This window comes from Babylonia areolata, chromosome 32 (genome assembly GCF_041734735.1).
Source record: "Babylonia areolata isolate BAREFJ2019XMU chromosome 32, ASM4173473v1, whole genome shotgun sequence".
Taxonomy (NCBI): domain Eukaryota; kingdom Metazoa; phylum Mollusca; class Gastropoda; order Neogastropoda; family Buccinidae; genus Babylonia; species Babylonia areolata.
This window is the reverse complement of record NC_134907.1, coordinates 13,807,912-13,827,247: the sequence shown is the minus strand read 5'-3', so window position 1 is coordinate 13,827,247 and position 19,336 is coordinate 13,807,912. Positions and strand designations below refer to the sequence as shown.

General features: G+C 39.2%; 1 protein-coding gene across 1 annotated transcript; it reads right to left on the bottom strand.

Annotated features, from left to right (window-relative positions):
- Nucleotides 1–836: 836 nt before the first annotated feature.
- LOC143276436 (uncharacterized) lies at nt 837–8,927 on the bottom strand. The gene is made up of 4 exons (XM_076580927.1): nt 8,903–8,927; nt 6,564–6,670; nt 4,229–4,304; nt 837–991 (listed from the first exon to the last, which is right to left on the bottom strand). The coding sequence occupies exons 2-4, from the start codon at nt 6,654–6,656 to the stop codon at nt 837–839; spliced, it is 324 nt and encodes a 107-aa protein (XP_076437042.1). The 5' UTR covers nt 6,657–6,670; nt 8,903–8,927.
- Nucleotides 8,928–19,336: the final 10,409 nt, after the last annotated feature.

The window sequence follows — 19,336 nt, the reverse complement described above, 5'->3', positions numbered from 1 at the left end:
AAAAGAGGGATGTGGGGGGGTAGGGCTACATCAAAAGAACACATGAGCACAGAACTGCTAACAAGAAAGATATCAACGACAAATTTCACTGAAAATCACATGAGAAACGTGTGAAAAAAAAAAAGACTACTACAAAGCAACAAACTAAAGAACTCTCTATCCCCCACCCCTACCCCAGCAGTACCGAGAAAGAGACAGAGAGCAAGACACAGAGAGAGAGACATAGACAGAGATAGAAAGAGAAAGACAAAGAGAAACAGAAAGCGAGAAAGAGAAAGGGAGAGAGAGAGTGTGTGTGTGTGACGGAAAGAGAGAGAGGGGAGACAGACAGACAGTGAGAGACAGAGAAAGAAAGAAAGAGAGAGAGAGAGAGAGGGAGGGGGGATATAAAAAGATATATATATATATATATATATATATATATATATATATATATATAACTGGCAGTATGGCAGACACGGCCAGAGAGACAGAGAGAAGAATAAACACTGACGTAGGGATAGAGAGAAAGAGAGAAGGAATGTGAGAAGGGAGTAGGGCTGGGGGGGGGGGGGGGGGGGGGGGTGCGGATGAGAGAAGTGTAGGGAAGGGGTGGTGTGATGGGATCCTTCTATTTATTCATTTATTTATTGCCAAGGGTAAGACAAGGAAGAAAAAGAAAATACGAACAGAGAATTTTATGTTCACAAGTCCAAACGAAACTAGCCGATCAAAAGCACTGTTTTTCAGAAACATGTCTGTCTACTTAGTTTGTGGAGGGGAGGGTGAGTGTGTGTGTTTGTTGCTTTCTTTATTCCATATTAATTCAGGAGTCGGTGTTGTTTTTGGATTTAATATTAGCAATTATTCTTGGTCTTCGTCTTTTTCTTGTACGTCTCCTTTGTCTTGTTCTTGTTCGTCTTTTTCTTGTACGTCTCCTTTGTCTTGGTCGTGCTCTTTGAATTTCCCCACCAGGATCCTCTTTTGCTGTCTGTTTTCTCTGCGTCGCGTGCTGGAAGCAGACCATCAATCAATCAATCAACCAACACGGTAGTTAGGTTTTGCAAACAGTCAACCAGCTAAGCAACACACACACACATGCACACACACACGTACACAAACACACACACACACACACGTACACACACACAAACAACTTGATATCCAGTTAGATCTACATGAATACATTAGTTGTATAGAAAATGTATCTAGAAATCGATTTAAGAAATTACTTATAGATTCAAATAATCAATATTACCAATGTTGCGTAAACACAAAGAATGCAGCTAATCCCAAACATTTTCTAAATTTGACACCAGCATCACATTCAAGACAAATTACAAGTCTAATGTATAGAATTCGTTTAAATGCCTTTCGTACAAAATTTTCTAAAAATATAAAATGTATATGCGGTAAGCAAATAACTGTAAGTCATCTACTCATTTATTGTCCGAGCATAAGACAATTAATTCCTAAAGATGTAGTTGATGACTTTTCTTCCAATATTTCATTAGCCACTGAAAAGATTCTGAATGATTATTCATTGCTTAGAATGTTTTCGGAAATTTTAAACTCCAGTCCAGTTGGTATCCTCCTTTGATGTATCATAATCAATGTTGTTATTTATATTTACATTCTTGTAGGTTAATACTTGTTGATATGCATATACATATTCTCCTTCCCATGACACCTCATTCAATACAGACCACAATCTCTTTAGACCTTTTTCTTATAATATACTTTTCCTCTGATACATAACATGAATACTTTTTTACACTAATATTCACATGCATTCCCTTTCCTTTATCCACTTCTTTACTCCTTTCCATCCAAAAACACTTGTAGTGAATAGACGTTAAACTGAAGATAAAACACACAAACATACACATACTACACACACACACACACAGACACACACACACACACACACGTACACACACACACACACACACACACACACACACACACACACACACACACACACACACACGTACACACACACACACACACATACTACGCACGCACACACACACACACACACACACACACACGTACACACACACACACACACACACACACACACATACTACACACATACACACACACACACACATACTACACACACACTACACACACACACACACACACACACACACACACACACACACACGTTCTCTCCTGATTTAACTCGGTTCACACAGACCAGGTGGAATTTGCAACAGTATTCCTTTAACCGTTTTAGCCGTGAGAGTGGGGGATGTAACTTGGGCAAGACACTCTCCATCATAATCAAATTCTTTGTTTTCCTCTTTCTTCTCCCCTCCCACCAGCCCCTTTCCCTGCTCCCCTCCCCCACTTTTTTTTTTTTTTTTTTTTTTGGATTGTCTAATATCACTGATAGTGAAAAGACGCTAAACTAAAGAACGAACACACACACACACACACACACACACACCGATCACCGATATGTGTGACGGGACATTAAACAAAATTCCTCCTCCTCCTCCTACACACACACACACACACACACACACACACACACACATACCACTCCATACCACAACACAACACACTGCAACCATTCTGTACCAAACATCAGGGCATCAGGCCATATTAGTAGCCACAATGTTTTTTTTTTTTTTTTTTTTTTTTTTTTTTTACCCGGACTTTCTTGGGTCGACCATCGTTTTATTTATATAAAGAAAAAAAAAAAAAGAAAAAAAAAAAAGGAAAGGAACAAAATAACAGCAACAAAAAGGATACAGTGAACCTAAGCAATCACACACACACACACACGCACACACACGCACACAAAAACCGTGACAAAAATCAATAGCAATACCCTGAATTCCATAACTATGTCGTTTTTTTCCCCCCACTTACATATAGATTTGTTTCCCTTTTCTTTAAGATTCATAAGGTATTATATAATATATCGATGTCTAATACTGAATTGCTGTTCAAAGATCAGTTGTAAAATAGACAGTCTTTTTGTTTTTTTAGCAATACTGATACACATTTTACCTATCAAAATAATATGATTTATTTTTATAAGGTCATGTTTGCTATATCTGTCATCCTGAATTCCAAATAAAACGTCTGTGGGATGTAATTTCATACACTTACCAGTATTTCTAAGTATCAAATTTTCTATGTTTTTCCAAAGTATTTTCACAGATGAGCACTCATAGAAAAAATGTTCAATAAAATCAATTTTACCAGGACAGTAGTAACAATTTTCTGAGTCTACTACTTCCATTTTTTTTAGAATAATGTTTGTTGGGTATATATTATGACTTATTTTCCACTGCAATTCATGTAAGCGTACTTCTTTTGTTGCTTTCCTAGGTAAAATCCATGTATTATGATTGAAAGAAAAGTCAAATTTCCTCTTCCAAAATACACAAATATGTAGGTCTATAGTTGTACTTTTACTTCTACTTTTAAGATATTTCTTTATTTCTTTTAGTTTTGCATTGAATGCGTTTGCATCACAAATAGAAGTTTCAGTAGATTCCATTGGTAATCCATTGTTTTGTATCCAGGTCTTCCACTGTAATGGAATTGCGTTGTATAGAGCATTGTATTCGAATATTGTGATTCCTTTAGCCTGGTTCAGTGAAAACGCAACCTCATTTAAATCTAGAAGTCTTTTTTCTGTTTTATGTATTATGTCTTTTATGTGTTCTATTCCATTGTCTATCCAGTTTTGAAAACATAGCACATTACCTTTATATTGTATATTATTATTGTGAAACAACATCTGATTGTGAAAATTATGGATATTCACTTCTTCTCTTGTTACTATATCTTTACTGTTCAAATATGTTGTAATTACATCCGACAAAAAATCGTTCTCTATTTCTTGTAATTTTATTTGCTTTGCTCTACAGTTTACCATAAATATTTTACGATGATTTTGTATTTTGTTTAGATGCCATCTGGGTATTATAGTCCAGTTTTCTTCCCGTGCATGATAAAATCTTCCAGCCCATTGTAAATGCATGCATCTTTGAATTTCTAACATATTTACCATATTTAACCCTCCTTCATTATAATCACTTTCCATTGTTTTTCTTTTCAGTAGTAGCCACAATATACCACTATACCATGCGACGCAGCACAGAACAGCGAAATGCAGTGAAACAACGCTGCACAACACAACACATCACAACACTGCACAGAACATGTCACCACAACACGCACGCCACACATATGGTACAACATCAACAACACAGCAAAGACATACGAGTGAGGTCTTCGACTCCCTTGAGATCCAGGACGTTACTTTCATCAGCATCTGTGTCAGCTCCATCGTCACGCTTCTGTGAAGAATCAGTCAACCATCAATCATCAGTCAATCATTAACAAACACGCAAGATACATAACTTCAAGCCAATGCTGCTTACGCTACCAATTCAGTTAGCACTCAGGTGAAAAACAAAAACAACAAAACATTGGAACAAACCCAGACACTTCCCCGAAAATGGAAGCGTGTGTGTGTGTTTGCTGTTTGTTTGTTTTCATACGTTCTTTCCTGCTTGTTCGTCAATTATTTGTTAACTAAAAAACACCCTTGTAAACTGTCACCATATAATATATATATATATATGTGTGTGTGTGTGTGTGTGTGTGTGTGTGTGTTGCCTCTATCGCTAAAGGTGGTGTGAATTGCAATGTTGCTTTAGATATATATATATATATATATGTGTGTGTGTGTGTGTGTGTGTGTGTGTGTTGCCTCTATCGCTAAAGGTGGTGTGAATTGCAATGTTGCTTTATATATATATATATATATATATATATATATATATATATATATATATATATATATGTGTGTGTGTGTGTGTGTGTGTGTGTGTTGCCTCTATCGCTAAAGGTGGTGTGAATTGCAATGTTGCTTTATTGGTGTGGAATTTCATGTGAAATTGTAATGAAGACGATGCTGAAAAGAAAATATAACATTCTATGCAAGGGAGCCCACATAAAAAAATAAATAAATAAATAAATAAACCGAAAAAAATACCAACAAACTTTGTAAGGCATATAATACTGCTAATTGTGTGTTTCGATCTTAAATATATGAAATGTACGAAGTTTGTAAAGTATCAAAAATTTATTATGCTGCCAACTGTGCATTCAAAGTTTATATACATGAAAATGGCGGACTCCAAATGTATAATGATTTTATTCTTTTGTCGACAATGAAGACGAGTTGTTTGAGAACACTAGATTTAGAGTGCAGCATTTGTGTGATCTTGAATCCCCACCCTCTGTCAAAAAACCAAAAAAACCAACAAGAATGAAAAGAAATGTATTTTCTTCTCTTTTTTTCTTTTTTTTTTCTTTTAAAGAACGCATGTATATACAAATTCATACATCTGATGAATGATATGGTAAATTATGACAATGCTGATTTCTTTTTATGTCAAGAATTTCACTACAATTACACACACCATTTATTCATTTCACGAAGGAATCATCCAGGCCCTAAAGCGGTACTGCTAAAAATAAAGGACACTTTCTGCCTCTGAAATGTCCTAGACGATGGTGTGTAGTGCTGTAGCCGTACAGGGAATAAGGCAGTGAACTCCACGCTTCAGGGTAAAGTGATTCCACCAAAAAGCTGCTATATCTTATTCTGGTCTCGACTGGAAGAGACAAACTTCAAAAAGCTTAAAACTCTGCTGCACGACTCACTCTCAAAGCTAAGAAACGTCAACAAATCACTCCCCTACTCGCTTCACTGGCTCCCCATTCAAGCACGAATACAATACAAACTCTCAGTCTTTTGTCACAATTTCTTCACTGATTCTTGTCCTGTCTGTCTTTCAGATCTACTTTCTGTCTATTCACCATCCAGGCAATTCCGTTCTTCAAATGACAAGCGCACATTGTCCATTCCAAAGATTCTTACTAAAACTTATGGTGAACGTTCCTTTTCTTTTCTTGCACCTAAAGAATGGAATTCACTGCCCTCACATTTCCGTTACACCCCAACATCCGCGTTCAAGAGAGCGCCCAAAACATATCTTTTTAAACTGTATATTTTGCATATGCTTGCTGTGATTTTTGTTGCTGGATGTGCTCTTTGTGTATAATTGTATGCATCCGTAATGATTTTGGTGTGTTTTTCGTGATACCTGGTTCCCTGGTACAATGGTAAATGTGATGTGCTTTGTTTTGCTGTGAATTGCAACTGTGTGATTTGAGACTGTGATGGCGCCTGTGTCGATTTACATATTTTTCTTATGTCACTTAGTCTTACATATGTATATTTTAGCCAATGTCGTGTGTAACTCTGTTGACTTTGTACATATTTTACGACACTTTGTCTTAAATTTGTATATTTTATTGTAAAGCGCTGTGAGCCCCATCTGAGATGGGGGTACTGCGCTATATAATCCTGCATCTTGTTATTATTATTATTCTTATTACTATTATTATTATTATTATTATTATTATGATCATCATTTCTCCCTTGTGTTTCAAAACAACCACGGATGTCGGATGTGTGTGTGTGTGTGTGTGTCCGTATTCCGTTCCAGAATGCACGCAAATTCTCCAGACATGTCTGAACTTACCTTGTTCGCCATCCATTTACCACCTCTCACTGACGTCACAGAAAACGTCATCAGTGCCAGACAGCACACCAAGGTCACTGCTAACATCTTCATCGTCTCCGTAGTTGCTGTGAACAGACACAGGATGAAGACGATGAAAAGGACATGCGGGATGAAGTGTGATGTGTGAACATGGGAACACTTACCATTTACCAGTGGGTTACGTTGTTGGCTTCTTTTTTCATATTTGAGCTTGCATGCGTGTCTCCGCATATTGACGTGCATGCGCGGGCGCGCGCGCGCGCACACACACACACACACACACACACACACACACACACACGCGGGCGCGCTCGCATGCATACACACACACACACACACACACACACACTCACACACACTTGCAATTATGCACGCACGCATACAGGCACAAATAGTGGGGGTAGGGGGTTGTTTGTTTTCTGTGTTGGCTGTGTGCATGGTTGCGTTGGAAGTGTGTGTGTGTGTGTGTGTGTGTGTGTGTGACAGAGACAGAGAGACTAACACTAACACTGACACTGAATGGTCTTGATAGCCGACAGTCCTTATGAGCTGTGCCGGTTGACGTTTATCCCTGGGGACCACTACGGATGCCGGATTGGTCTGACTGGAATCTGAAAGTAAGTTCACTAGTTCATCATGGAAATAGTTCCCTGCCTTACTGATGCGGAGAAACGAAGAAAACACACTGAAATTGACCGGTCGGTCTTTCATCCAAACTGACACGTGTAGACACAGCTAGAAATACTAGGTAGGTCTGGGTAATTGCGAACGATCCAGTCGAAGCGACCAGCTCAGCATGTGTACTGTAAAGACAACATGTACTTCGATAGTGAAACGTAGTTCTTTTGTTTTTGAAAGCTTTCTCCGACTGGTTGCACCAGGAAAAAGTTCGTCTGCTCATTCTTTTCAACGTTTTGTCGACGTTTGAAATAGCACGGGTGACTGAGGGTAAATGCGAACAGGCAAGTCTAATTGCGAGCGATGGCTTTAGGTATATATAAACAGTTAAAACAGAAGCAGGTCTTTAACTCATTAGACATAACAATATTGGAACATCGCACCAGAGTGTTGTATTGTTGGTTTTGATCACACATGCACACAGACACACAAACAGACATTTTAACACACACACCCCACACCGCACACAAACACACCCTTTTGAGAGTACTTAGTAACTGTGCAGCATCGTTCTCAAATAGACTGACGTCAGAATATCTTATGGTCTAACTGCGAACGACACTATCTTGCAGATTCCTGTCAAAACTGACGTTCTGATCTGTCACCAGTATGCTTTCTTACACCATCCCAGCACTGGCAATGCGCATCCAACATATCCAATCAAATCAACTATAATAAACTGTGTCAAAGTTCAAGTCCTACAACTTGCTTCCATTGATTTTAGGATTTTGAGAGCATGTTTGTAACCTTGGTCGGCAGTGGTGCGCGAAGAGATGAAAGAGCGCGGAAATAGCCCAAAATAGCCGATGTTTGACTGATTCTTGGAAATGGATATTCATAAAGGTATCAGAAAAAGTTCGAAGCAGACGTGAAATAATGAAATGCAACCGTTGAGAACGCTTCGAAGTGGGGCGGTACAGGAATCGTTCGCAATTAGACGCTGTTCGGAATTAGACGCTGTTCGGAATTGGGCGCTGTTCGCAATTAGACGCTGTTCGGAATTAGACGCTGTTCGGAATTAGACGCTGTTTGCAATTAGACGCTGTTCGCAGTTAGACGCTGTTTGCAATTACCCATTGCTACCCTATAGAAGTTAGTTCTGTTTTCTTGTTGTTTGAGCCTATGTTGGAACATGTTAGAGAGAAATGAATTTTGACACCAGAGCAGTGCTCGGGCGCATGGCTGAATGGGTTATATGCCACGCAGCAGACCGGAAAATGACTCTCTGTTTCTACATGATGGACAGCCAGTGTCTAACTCTGCTTCATCCACAAACCACTATTTGCATTTCTTTAGTTCACGTTGTCATTGCCAAAGCTCTGGTAGATTATTGTGTCGTTTTTTTTTGTTTTTGTTTTTTGTTTTTTTTTCGTTTTTTTTGTTATGAAAGACAAGACGGAAATTGTTTTTCTCGGGTAATACGTGTGAAGGAAAGAAACCATTCACATTTCTCATTAATTAATTTTTTTTGTTAAAGATGAATTCCGCAATAACCTCTTATTTTAGTTTCGCAAGAAAACCATATTCGTGTGCCACGACTTTGCTCCGACATAATCCTCAAAGTACCTTTGTCATAAACGTTTGCACGCAGCTGATAATCCACTGGTTCGCTGTACTAAAAGTAATTCTTAACTACTCACCCAAACCAAACGATGTATCCTGTATGAAGTCAAAAACAGAACACCCACTGGAAGTACCCAACGTGATATTTATAGTAGTAGGCTTGTATTTGTTCTCACCTTTTAAAATGAACCTGACACCTCTTGAAATTAGCCCAACACCCCTTGTGTTCCCCAAAAGCAAACAGCAAGCAATCATCGGACTGATTGGTTTTCGCGCCTTCCCATATTGACATGGTAGGGGGCATTTTGAATCGGTCACATCTTTTTTTTTCCATTTGAAAAATTGCACTCTATTTGATATCGTTTTGCTTTTGCTTTTACATAATATCCAGTTCGTTACTATTTCATAAAGATAGATTCTTTCTTAAATGGAACCCTTTGAAGCTACATCACCTTATTTTTGTTCTTGTTGCATATGGCGGACTTAATTTTCTGATTTCATCTAGTGGTAGAATGCCCGCAAGCTTATAGGCTTCCGAGGTCTTAGTATGCACAGGTACCCCTAAAGCCAGTTTCACAGCTTTACTGTCAGTTATTCGCAGCTTCTTTAGAAACGTCAGCGGAGCAGAAAAGAAGATATGAGCAACAAAACAACAGAAAAAAAAAGATATGAGCAAAAAATAACTTTTATGAAATTAAATAAATCTTGAAAATGGATAAACAAAGGACTGCAACAAGAGAGGTAAAATCTTCACAGCTCATCTGTCATTCCTGTTGATCAAAATACAGGTTTTTTTGGTTTTTTAACTCTCTCCATACGAACGGCGAAAGAGACGACGTTAACAGCGTTTCACCCCAATTACCATCATCAAAATATTGCAAGCGGAAGGCTCTTACACTGAAGAGGTGAATGTTGACAAAGAATACCACAATTCTGACGACGGAAGCTAAAGGTTGGGTCATTCAGACACCCACTGGACATCCGAGGGGTCTGTGTAGAGGAGAAGAGAGGGCTGGCCGTACTGAGTGAGTTAAACCAACGAAACCGATAACGCAGAGTGGGGTGGGTTATGGGTAGTGTAATCTACCCGTACTTATATGTAGATCCAACTACACATTTGCACACCATCAGAAACGAGTGTATGTGGAAACGATGTGTGTTGGGAAAACCAGCAGTTCTACCTCGAGCAGCCCATATCAACTGGTAACTCATGTATGATCATAATGAAAACTATATTATCATGTGTTTCTTCTGTTTTGTCCATGTGTTCTGTGTGGCCTGTTCAGGATTAAAGAGGCTATGCCAGTCTTGAATAAAAGCTAATTTGTGTTCGCACATTTCTTCTGTCTTTGCTGCTGTGTGCACATGTCAAATGATCGGTATAAGGACAAGCCCAGCTCTTGCTTTTTTTTTTTTTTTTTTTTTGAGGAAGTGTCTGGGTTTTTCCAATGTGCCTTTTGTTTACCTGTGTGCTAGCAGCACTGACCTGAAGTTGTGTACCTTGTGAATGGAGAGAGAGTTACCACTCTTTACTATTTGTTATTTATATTATCAAAACTGTCCCTGTCTTCAACGCGACTTTCTTGCTTAGACAAAGTAACAAAAACTTCGAACGCTTATGAAACACTTCGCATAAACACCGATTTTCTTCTAAAATTACAAGTGAATTACTGCATTTTTACTGTCTAAAAACAGCAAATAACGAAGAGTAAGTTTCGCTAATCCGGTAACAAACTGTAAACGAAAGGGGAACAAATTTTTGTGGGTCCAGAGATGATATAAATGTTCACGATCCGGAAATGTTGTCTAATCCGGAAGACTCACGCCATTATAATTGAAATGTGTTCGTAATATATATAAAAAAATAATATATATTTTTTTTTTCGAGTTTTAGTTTTCAGGCCAAATATACTCAAGTATTTTCCAGAGAAAATGAATTAGTTCACGTTTCACACACACACACACACAAACACACACAGATATATATATATATATATATATATATATATATATATATATTAATTTGTGTGTATACATATTTACATACATATATATACACACACACATATATATAGATAGATAGATAGGTAGATAGATAGGTATCACCCCACTGGCACATTTTTTTCATAAAAGATTCAGAATGTCAACAATCAGTTTTTTTCTTCGACATTATCTTTTAGATAAAATACATTTTTGTTCTTGTCCGTTTGGTTAATTAAACGGTATGTGTTGTTTCGTGCTCGAAATCTGTCTTTGTGAAAAACTGGTTCATCATTACCTTTCACCTAGTTGCTGAAGGTTTACATGTTTTCCAAACCATGAAACATACCACCTGGTATTCATGTTGGCAATTCAAAGAACAGCAACAACAACATTTCAGGCGCATAAATCTGCTCAATTTTTGGACTTATCTACGGGTTTTTTTCTTTTCTTTTCTTGTTCTTCTCCTTTTGATTAACCTAATCGCGGTCTTTTGCAACTGCCTGCTTGTACTCAGTCCACTAGCTGCCATGCCATGATGGATGAAAAATTGAATGTGTGTGTGATCGTGCTAGCAAATGAACAGTAAGTTCGTGTGTGTGTGTTTGTGTGTGTTTGAGTGTGTGGGAGTGAATGTGTACGTATGTCTTTGTTTGCTTGTTTAAAAAGTGTGTGTGTGTGTGTGTGTGTGTGTGTGTGTGTGTACGTACGTACATGTAATGTACCAACTGTTCTTTTCATAGCTTTATTACCTTTAATAGACTATTCCAGTTACTATTCTTATTCGTCGTTGTTATTATTTCATTTTATTTCATTTTATATCTTTATTTTTATGTTTTGTGTCGTTAAATGGGCAAAATTGCAAAACGGCCTTTACTGTGCCTAATTCTTTATCTATTAAAGATTCAATCAATTCAATCAATCTTCTTCTTCTTATCCGTGTATGATCGGTAGAAATTGTCCGCTTGCAAATTTATAGAAAGGGAGTTCCACAGGGATGCACCAGTGCAGAACTGGTTTTGAACACAGGCGGGAAAAATGTACTTGTTTGAGCCGTACCAGCATAAGGCCAGACACTACAGTCAAAAAACGATTTTTTTTTTCTCTCCGACTATATCTCTTTTTTTTTTTTGTCTGCTAGGTGTATCATCACTTGTGGATCACAAAAAAAGTGTTCTCAGATTTCTGTGAATACCCGTTGCTATGGAAACAAATCAAAATGGCCGCTAACAATGTATCAAATAAATCGGGTTTGTGGTCCATGTGGTGCATGCAGACACTTTCTGTTATGTGGACTTGATACACAATGACATTATCTTTATTTCCCCATGAGATTGTGTTGATTCTTCAATTATTGTACTTTTTATTAATTTTTTTAATTTTGGGTATTGCGAAATCCTCAAAATTTACAATGGGTAAAAAGATTGGAACAGCTATGAATTAAAACCCAGAGAAAATTTTCATACATACTCTTGTCATGTTATAAAACAATCATGCAAAGTCTCATGGTTGTAGGTTTACTCATCATTGAGCAAGTCCAAGGTATGTTGTCAAGGCCAGAAACTTGACGACTTGCGTCGAAATTGAACAAAAATTATAAATAAACACTTTCGTGATTCAGCAAGCAATCTTTATTGGCAATTTTTTTTCATTGTTAAAGCCATCTTTACAGTGGAAAAACTTATGCATATGATAGAAGAGATGTTCAAGAATCAAAATCCATCAAAAACCCAAATCATGAAAGATCATCATTTTGGCGCGGGTAAGTGGATGTTTTAGATAGAATGGTACCAAGTTATTGTGCTTTTTATGTATGTGTGTAAGGCTTTCTTGAATCCTCGTTGTTTTCATAAAGAATGTTTATTAATCTGTCTTGTTTTTTTGGGTTTTTTTTCTGAAGCTGGTAATGAACACACACACACACACACACACACACACACACACACACACACACACACACACACACACACACACACACACACACACACACACAGGCTGGGGAGAGAGATAGTGGGGGAGAGAGAGACAGAGACAGACAGACAGACAGACTGTCACCCAACTTCAATCTGTACAATTTGCTTCTGCTTTATCATCCTCCGTGAGACTACATCGAATATTACTTTTTTTTAAGTGCTCTTGGTCGGAGAGATTTCGTCGATTGCTATCAATAAAAAAAAAAGGAGAAAAATATCAGAAAAAAGAAAAAAATATCATGTGTATCATGTGAAAATGACAGTTCACAATGTTTTGTTTACGCCTGCTGAAAACAATGGCAAAATAACAGGATTCGTACAACATCACCTGTTACTTTTTTCTTTTTTTTCTCGATTACGGATACATGTTCATATTGTTGTTTCACATATTGTGATGATACTTGTGTGGTTTTCTTTGTGCTTCTGATATGAGAGCTGATATACAGTTGATTGTATCCTGGTTAGGAATAGAAGTGAACATACAAACGAACTTGTGAGAGCGCGCGCACACACACGCACACACACACACACACACACACACACACACGTATGTTCACACACGTACGTACGCACACACACATTATACAAAAACACACACACACACACGCACGCGCGCACGTAGGCACGCACGCACGCACAGGTATCGATCCTAGAAGTCTGTGTGATCATAATAAACAGAGGTAGCCATGCAGACAGTGAAATATATTAGTGTGTGCGTGTGTGCGTGCGTGCGCGCGCGCACATTTGTGTATCTGGGCATGCGAGCGATGAGTCTATGAGTGGACAGGACACAAGGGCGATTTCTTAATCATAAATGAAAAAATACACAACTAGGATGTCCTGAATATATATATATATATATATATATATATATATATATATATATATATGTGTGTGTGTGTGTGTGTGTGTGTGTGTGTGTGTGCTCACCTAGTCCAGCATCCGTTTTGACACCGATTTTAATCAACAGTGTCAAAGCATCGCTTTGCGCTTGATTCCAGCTCCTGATGTACTCAAGAGCAATGATCCATGTGCAATTTTTCAATGCCGGTGTGACAACAGGAACAATAACTCTGAGATCCCATTTCAGATATTTCGATGACAAATGTCGTCTGCCACGAGCGCAACGGGTGAGATTAAGAATTAGCAATTCTGATGATGTAGACAGCTTTTTGCATGGGTTTTGTGAAGTGACTAATAACTTGGAGCCTACTGAGCAGTTAAAATTAGTTATATTTGGATTCGCTGGTCGTATTTTTTTGTTTGTTTGTTTTTGTTTTGTTGATGTTTTTATTTTGTTTTGTCAATTTTGCCTCTATCCTCTATTTTTCAACTTTTTTTCTCTCTCATTTTTCTTCTTTAAAAAACAACAACAACAACTTCTATTATTGTTTTTTCATTGGTTTGTGGGACCTCCGACTTTCACTACCCCCACCCCCCACCCCCCCCTCCCCCCGCCCCCCACCCTTTTATTTATGTAAAATGAGCAAATATACTATATAGGAACAATCCCGCCCCCCCCCCGCCCCCCTCTCTCTCTCTGTCTCTCTTTCTCTCGTCGCTCTCCCTGCCTGTCTATGTGTATGTCTGTCTGTATATCTTTGTCTGTCTGACTCTTTCCATCTAGCTGTGTAACTATCTTCTTTTCTTCTTCTCGCATTTCCCTGATTTTTCTCTTGCTTTTTCACTTTTCCCTCTTTTTTTTCTTTTTTCGTTTTGCTGTTGTTTATTTATTTGTGGCTGAATGAAAAAAAAAGCATGTATGCTTAATCTATTACCATCCGAAAATTTAAAAAATATTAATTAACTAATTAATTCATTCATTCATTCATTTTCTCTCTCAACAAACTGTTGAACGCAGTCTTCTATCACACCGACCATGACCAAGAGCTTTCGCTGCTCGTTGTTTCCTGAAGCAACACAAACGTTGGCTTTTGTTTGAAGATGGATGCTGTTGGGCAGTTTCTATTTGTTTATTTCATTACATTTTGTTTCTTCGTACATTAAAATTTCATTTTGCAGTCTTGATTTTCTTTTGTTTTTTGTTGTTGTTTTTATGTTGATCGTTTGTTTTGTGTGTGTGTTGCAAAGAATATTAGTTTTTATCTAGAATTGAAGTCAGACAATAAAGATATTATGATCTAGAATTTTTGTTGAGTATTCTAAATTCAGGGAAACCATCTCAACGAAAAGTGTCGCAGGCATGTGAGAAATGACATGTGTTGTGCACCCCACACTTCTACTCAAGAGTCAGGTTTGAAAACACGAGCACGAATCGATGCTTGTCGACTCAAGCCACCGTATCTGTGTGCAGCTTTGTGGAATATGTCTGCCATACTCTGAATGGACGCGTCATTGCAGACAGTCAATTGTGGGTATGGCAGGGTGACTACACCTAAGAGTAGCGACTGAGTCTGACTTAAAATTGAGTGCAATAACCTTTAGAATAGTCTTTCTTCTTCTTCTTCTTCTTCTTCGTTCGTTCGTTCGTTTGTGGGCTGCAGCTCCCACAGTAAAGTTACGGTATAAAACTGTTTTATTCATCCCAGAACAGTGCAATGAATTACAGCGCAGTGCAGCACACAAACACTCGCACCCTCTACCCTTCCTGCTCACTCCGCGCGCACACACACACACACACACACACACCACACACACACCATGTTTTGAATAGAAGTGTATTCTATGCACGCACCCCACCCCTGCACACACACACACATGTGCGCTTGTGAACCAGGACTACACTTTATTTTGCACGTGACAAATAACTGTATATTTTATTGAAGTAAAATTATCAACCCTTTTTGGTGATGTGTCACACTTCATACCATTCGACCCCCCCATCAATCCCCACCACCCCCCTCCTCCCCCACCCCCAACTCCCATCCCTCCCTCATCCACACACACCAGTCTTGTCACCAAAAACAACACACTGTTCAGTGAAATCATGTCAAAACTTTCACGTGTTGCACGTGATTCTGGAAGCACCTCATCCGTTTTTAAGTCAATGAGTTCCCTTCTGGTTTCCTTTCCCCCCCTCCAGTATCTTTTTACCCGGACAATTCTAAGATATGTAAGACTGCATTCCTTCTCTCTCTCACCCATCCTTCGCTAATGAAAGTGTTGGACTGGAGATGAATGGTCTTCTGAAAATGGCATAATGGTGGAATTCTCAGACATACCGAAATATTCCCGTTGTATATGATGTATGTCTCTTGACGGAAATGAAATAGCGAACATATTTTCGATTTCTTTCTTTCTTTCTTTCTTTGGAATGATATAATTTCAGATGCAACTGGTTTACAGTTGTTTCAATATCAAAACTGTTTTTCCGAAAGTCCACGTGAGACTAAAGTAAAAGCAAAACACCCACTGGATCAGACTGCGAATCTGGATTCGTGTGTTTCGTTATCAATAGCCAAGTTTTAAAAATCTACATTTAAAGTCATTATCATTAACTTTGCCCGAAAAGTCTCTTACTCCTCCCTTCCCTTCTCTCTCTCCACCTTTCTCCTACCTAATCTCTCTGAAGAACAGCAGTTGTTTTGACATGGTTTTAAAAGTCATATTGTTTTCTTGTCTTCGAGATCAGCTGGATGATATAAATGGGTTTCTCATGAATAAACAGCTAACCTCAACCTCAACCTCAACCTCAACCTCAGGCCCATAACTACAAAGTAGTCGTTGGGGGAAGCCTGAGGACCGCAGACGCAACCTGCCTTCTCCATCTGTCTCTGTCGGCAGCCGCTGGCAGCAGCTCACGTGTGTGGAGTCCGGTCCATTGTTTGATGTTTTCATGCCAGTTCTTCCGCTGTCTTCCTCTTCTTCTCCCGCCCTCGATGGTGCCTTGCATGATTGTTTTGGACAAGCTGGTGTGTCGAGTGTTGTGTCAAAACCATATCAGCTTGCGTCTCTTCACAGTTGAAAGGAGAGGTTCTGAGGTCCAGCAAGGTTCTCAATTCTGCTCCGTACATGTTCATTGGTCCTGTGCTCGATCCAGGGAATTTGAAGGAGCTTCCTCAGGCATTTGTTCTCGAAGGCCTGGATCTTCCTTTCAGTTTCGGCCGTCAGTGTCCATGCCTCGCAACCATACAGCTCAATGAACAGGTAAATAAATAAACGATTCAGTCATCCATTAATTCTTCTTCTTCTTCTTCCGCGTTCCCTGACCACGCTAGATTTTCAGTCCTGTCAGGACAGCGAAGTCCGCGGACCGTCGCAGGGACCCCACCGGTCCCCACAGTTTCTCTTGGAGCTCCACCGGGCTGGGCCAGTAGCTGTGGTTGGGCCCCTTTGAGGATGGAGGCTCAGCGCTGTCACCGTCTGGAGAACCCCGGAACGAGCACCATACCGTTGTAAGTCTGTCTGCGTGGCCATATTGGGTGTGATGTGTAGTGCCTGGTCTTCTCCTGTGTTTGTGACTCTGCAGGAGGTCTGCCCATTGGCCTCAGCTGACACGTTCCGACTTCAGCGCAGCTCATGATTTTTGTCGAGTTTTCCTTCTCTTAGACGATTGCCTGTTATGGCTCACGAACTCCATCTGTCCGGCTATTTAACCCGTAGCTGGGGGTCTGGTTCGTGGGCATCAGGGCATGTCCACACACCGGTGGGCCTGTATGCCGCACGTTTTGGGGGCCAGGACCTCCTCCATCATGACTGGTCTAGCCTGCGACCCTCCTTGAGTGGAGAGGCCGAGATCTAGTTTTGTTATCGCGCCAGTCATCCGCGCCCGTGCCGCGTTAGTCCTGACAAGTCGTGTCCATCCCGCCCCGTGCACCACTGAAGGAACACCCACACTGACATGGGGTGGAGGTGTCGTTACGGAATTCACTGTTCCCCCGGAGAGGAAGAGATCTTCGCAGGAAATCCATTCATTCATTCATTGATCCATTCATTCATTCGTTCGTTCGTTCGTTCGTTCAGTCATTCCCTCTGAAGATGCTTGGATACACTGACCGATATAAAAAAATATGTCCGTAGTCAAAAAAATGGGCGAGGCGTTGTTCTGACCCTGTACACTTACACTTGTCCTCTTGAAAGCGCAAAACCTTTTTTCTTTTTTTTTCTGTTCTTTTTTTTTAAAATATACTTTTGTTCACCTTTGGAGAGCAGATCTCACTGATCAAACATTTGAACTGGCTAGCAGGGCGTGTGTGACCATCCTGTCTTAGGACACAGGAAGAAAGTCATTTGACAAGGCTGCAAAGTTGTCTCGCGACATGTCATTTCAGATCATACTCTGTTTCACTATACAGTTGTTGTTTGCTTTTCTCCACGTCGTGATCATTGCTGTATCAGCCCGCTTTCTTTGGGAAATCATTTTTCGCGGAGCAGGTTAGTATAATTATCTCTGTCTCATGTGTGCATGCGTGCGTGCGTGTGTGTGTGTGTGTGTGTGTCTGTGCACGCGCATTCGTTGTACGATGCGTACTGCTCTGCCACTTATTTTTGAAAACGTCTCAATAATCTAAGGTCGAAAATTTATTTTTGTTCCCCTCCCCCTTTCTAATGAATGCAGTGAATTGGGTTAGATATTTGCAAAATTTCAGTGACAATTTTTTTTTTTTTTTTTTTTTTTTTTTTTTTTTAAAGGGCGACATCCGCAATTTCCCCCTCAAGACGGAATGAGTCACTTCACAACAAGGCGTGGACGTTCACTCCGCCAAACACACAGAGTGTGGAGGGGAAGAAATGTGGAAAAAAACACACACGCACACACACACACACACACACAAAGGGGGGTGGGGTGTGTGTGAGGATTTTCTTTCATAACTATCCAGTATTGGACCTACTTTTCAAGATATAAAAAAAATAAAATAAAATACAGAAAGAACAGAAAAATCTGGCTAGCTTTAAATACAGGAGAAGGCGAAGATTACCATTTCTGTCAGCCAAAATTTCATTTTCAGTATTTGTGCATTGTAAAAAGGAAGCGGGTGGGTGTGGACATCGTGCTGTACCATCTCTGTTGGATATATCCACATTCGTTGACGGGGAGGAAAGACGGAGATTATATATAAAAAAAAAATAGCTCGAGGAGGAGTCACTGCGTTCGGACAAATCCATATACGCTACACCACATCTGCCAAGCAGATGCCTGACCAGCAGCGTAACCCAACGCGCTTAGTCAGGTCTTGAGAAATAAAAAGATAAATTTAATAAAAAAAAAAAAATGAAAATAAGTAAATAAATGAAATAATAATAATAAAAAAAGATAAAAAAATAAAATAAAATAAAAATAAATAAATAAATAGTAAATACATAAAGAGCTACTACAACTAATAATATTTATAAGGCGCAAAAATACGTCCACGCGTTTGTGAACACTACTCATCCCATCTTGAGGGAAAAAATTGTGGATATTAATTGCCAAATGATGCTTTCTATCAGGTCACCAAAGATGGGTTGAATGGAATAACCCACTTTTTTCTTCTCTTTCCCTTTTAAATTTTTTTTTTTTACACGAGAGGCTCTGTGATTGGCTAGACAGAAACGTGCCCTGTAATTGACTTGAGAGCAGTGTGGGAAATTCAGTCAGTGGGATGTTCTTTTTTTTTC

What these genes read in the sequence shown, in the direction of transcription:
- LOC143276436 (XM_076580927.1), bottom strand. Translation starts at nt 6,656, where the DNA reads ATGAAGATGTTAGCAGTGACCTTGGTGTGCTGTCTGGCACTGATGACG. An exon ending in GTAAATGGATGGCGAACAAG is followed by an intron (nt 4,305 to 6,563) that starts GTAAGTTCAGAC and finishes GATTCTTCACAG; the next exon opens with AAGCGTGACGATGGAGCTGA. An exon ending in GGGAGTCGAAGACCTCACTC is followed by an intron (nt 992 to 4,228) that starts GTATGTCTTTGC and finishes GTCTGCTTCCAG; the next exon opens with CACGCGACGCAGAGAAAACA.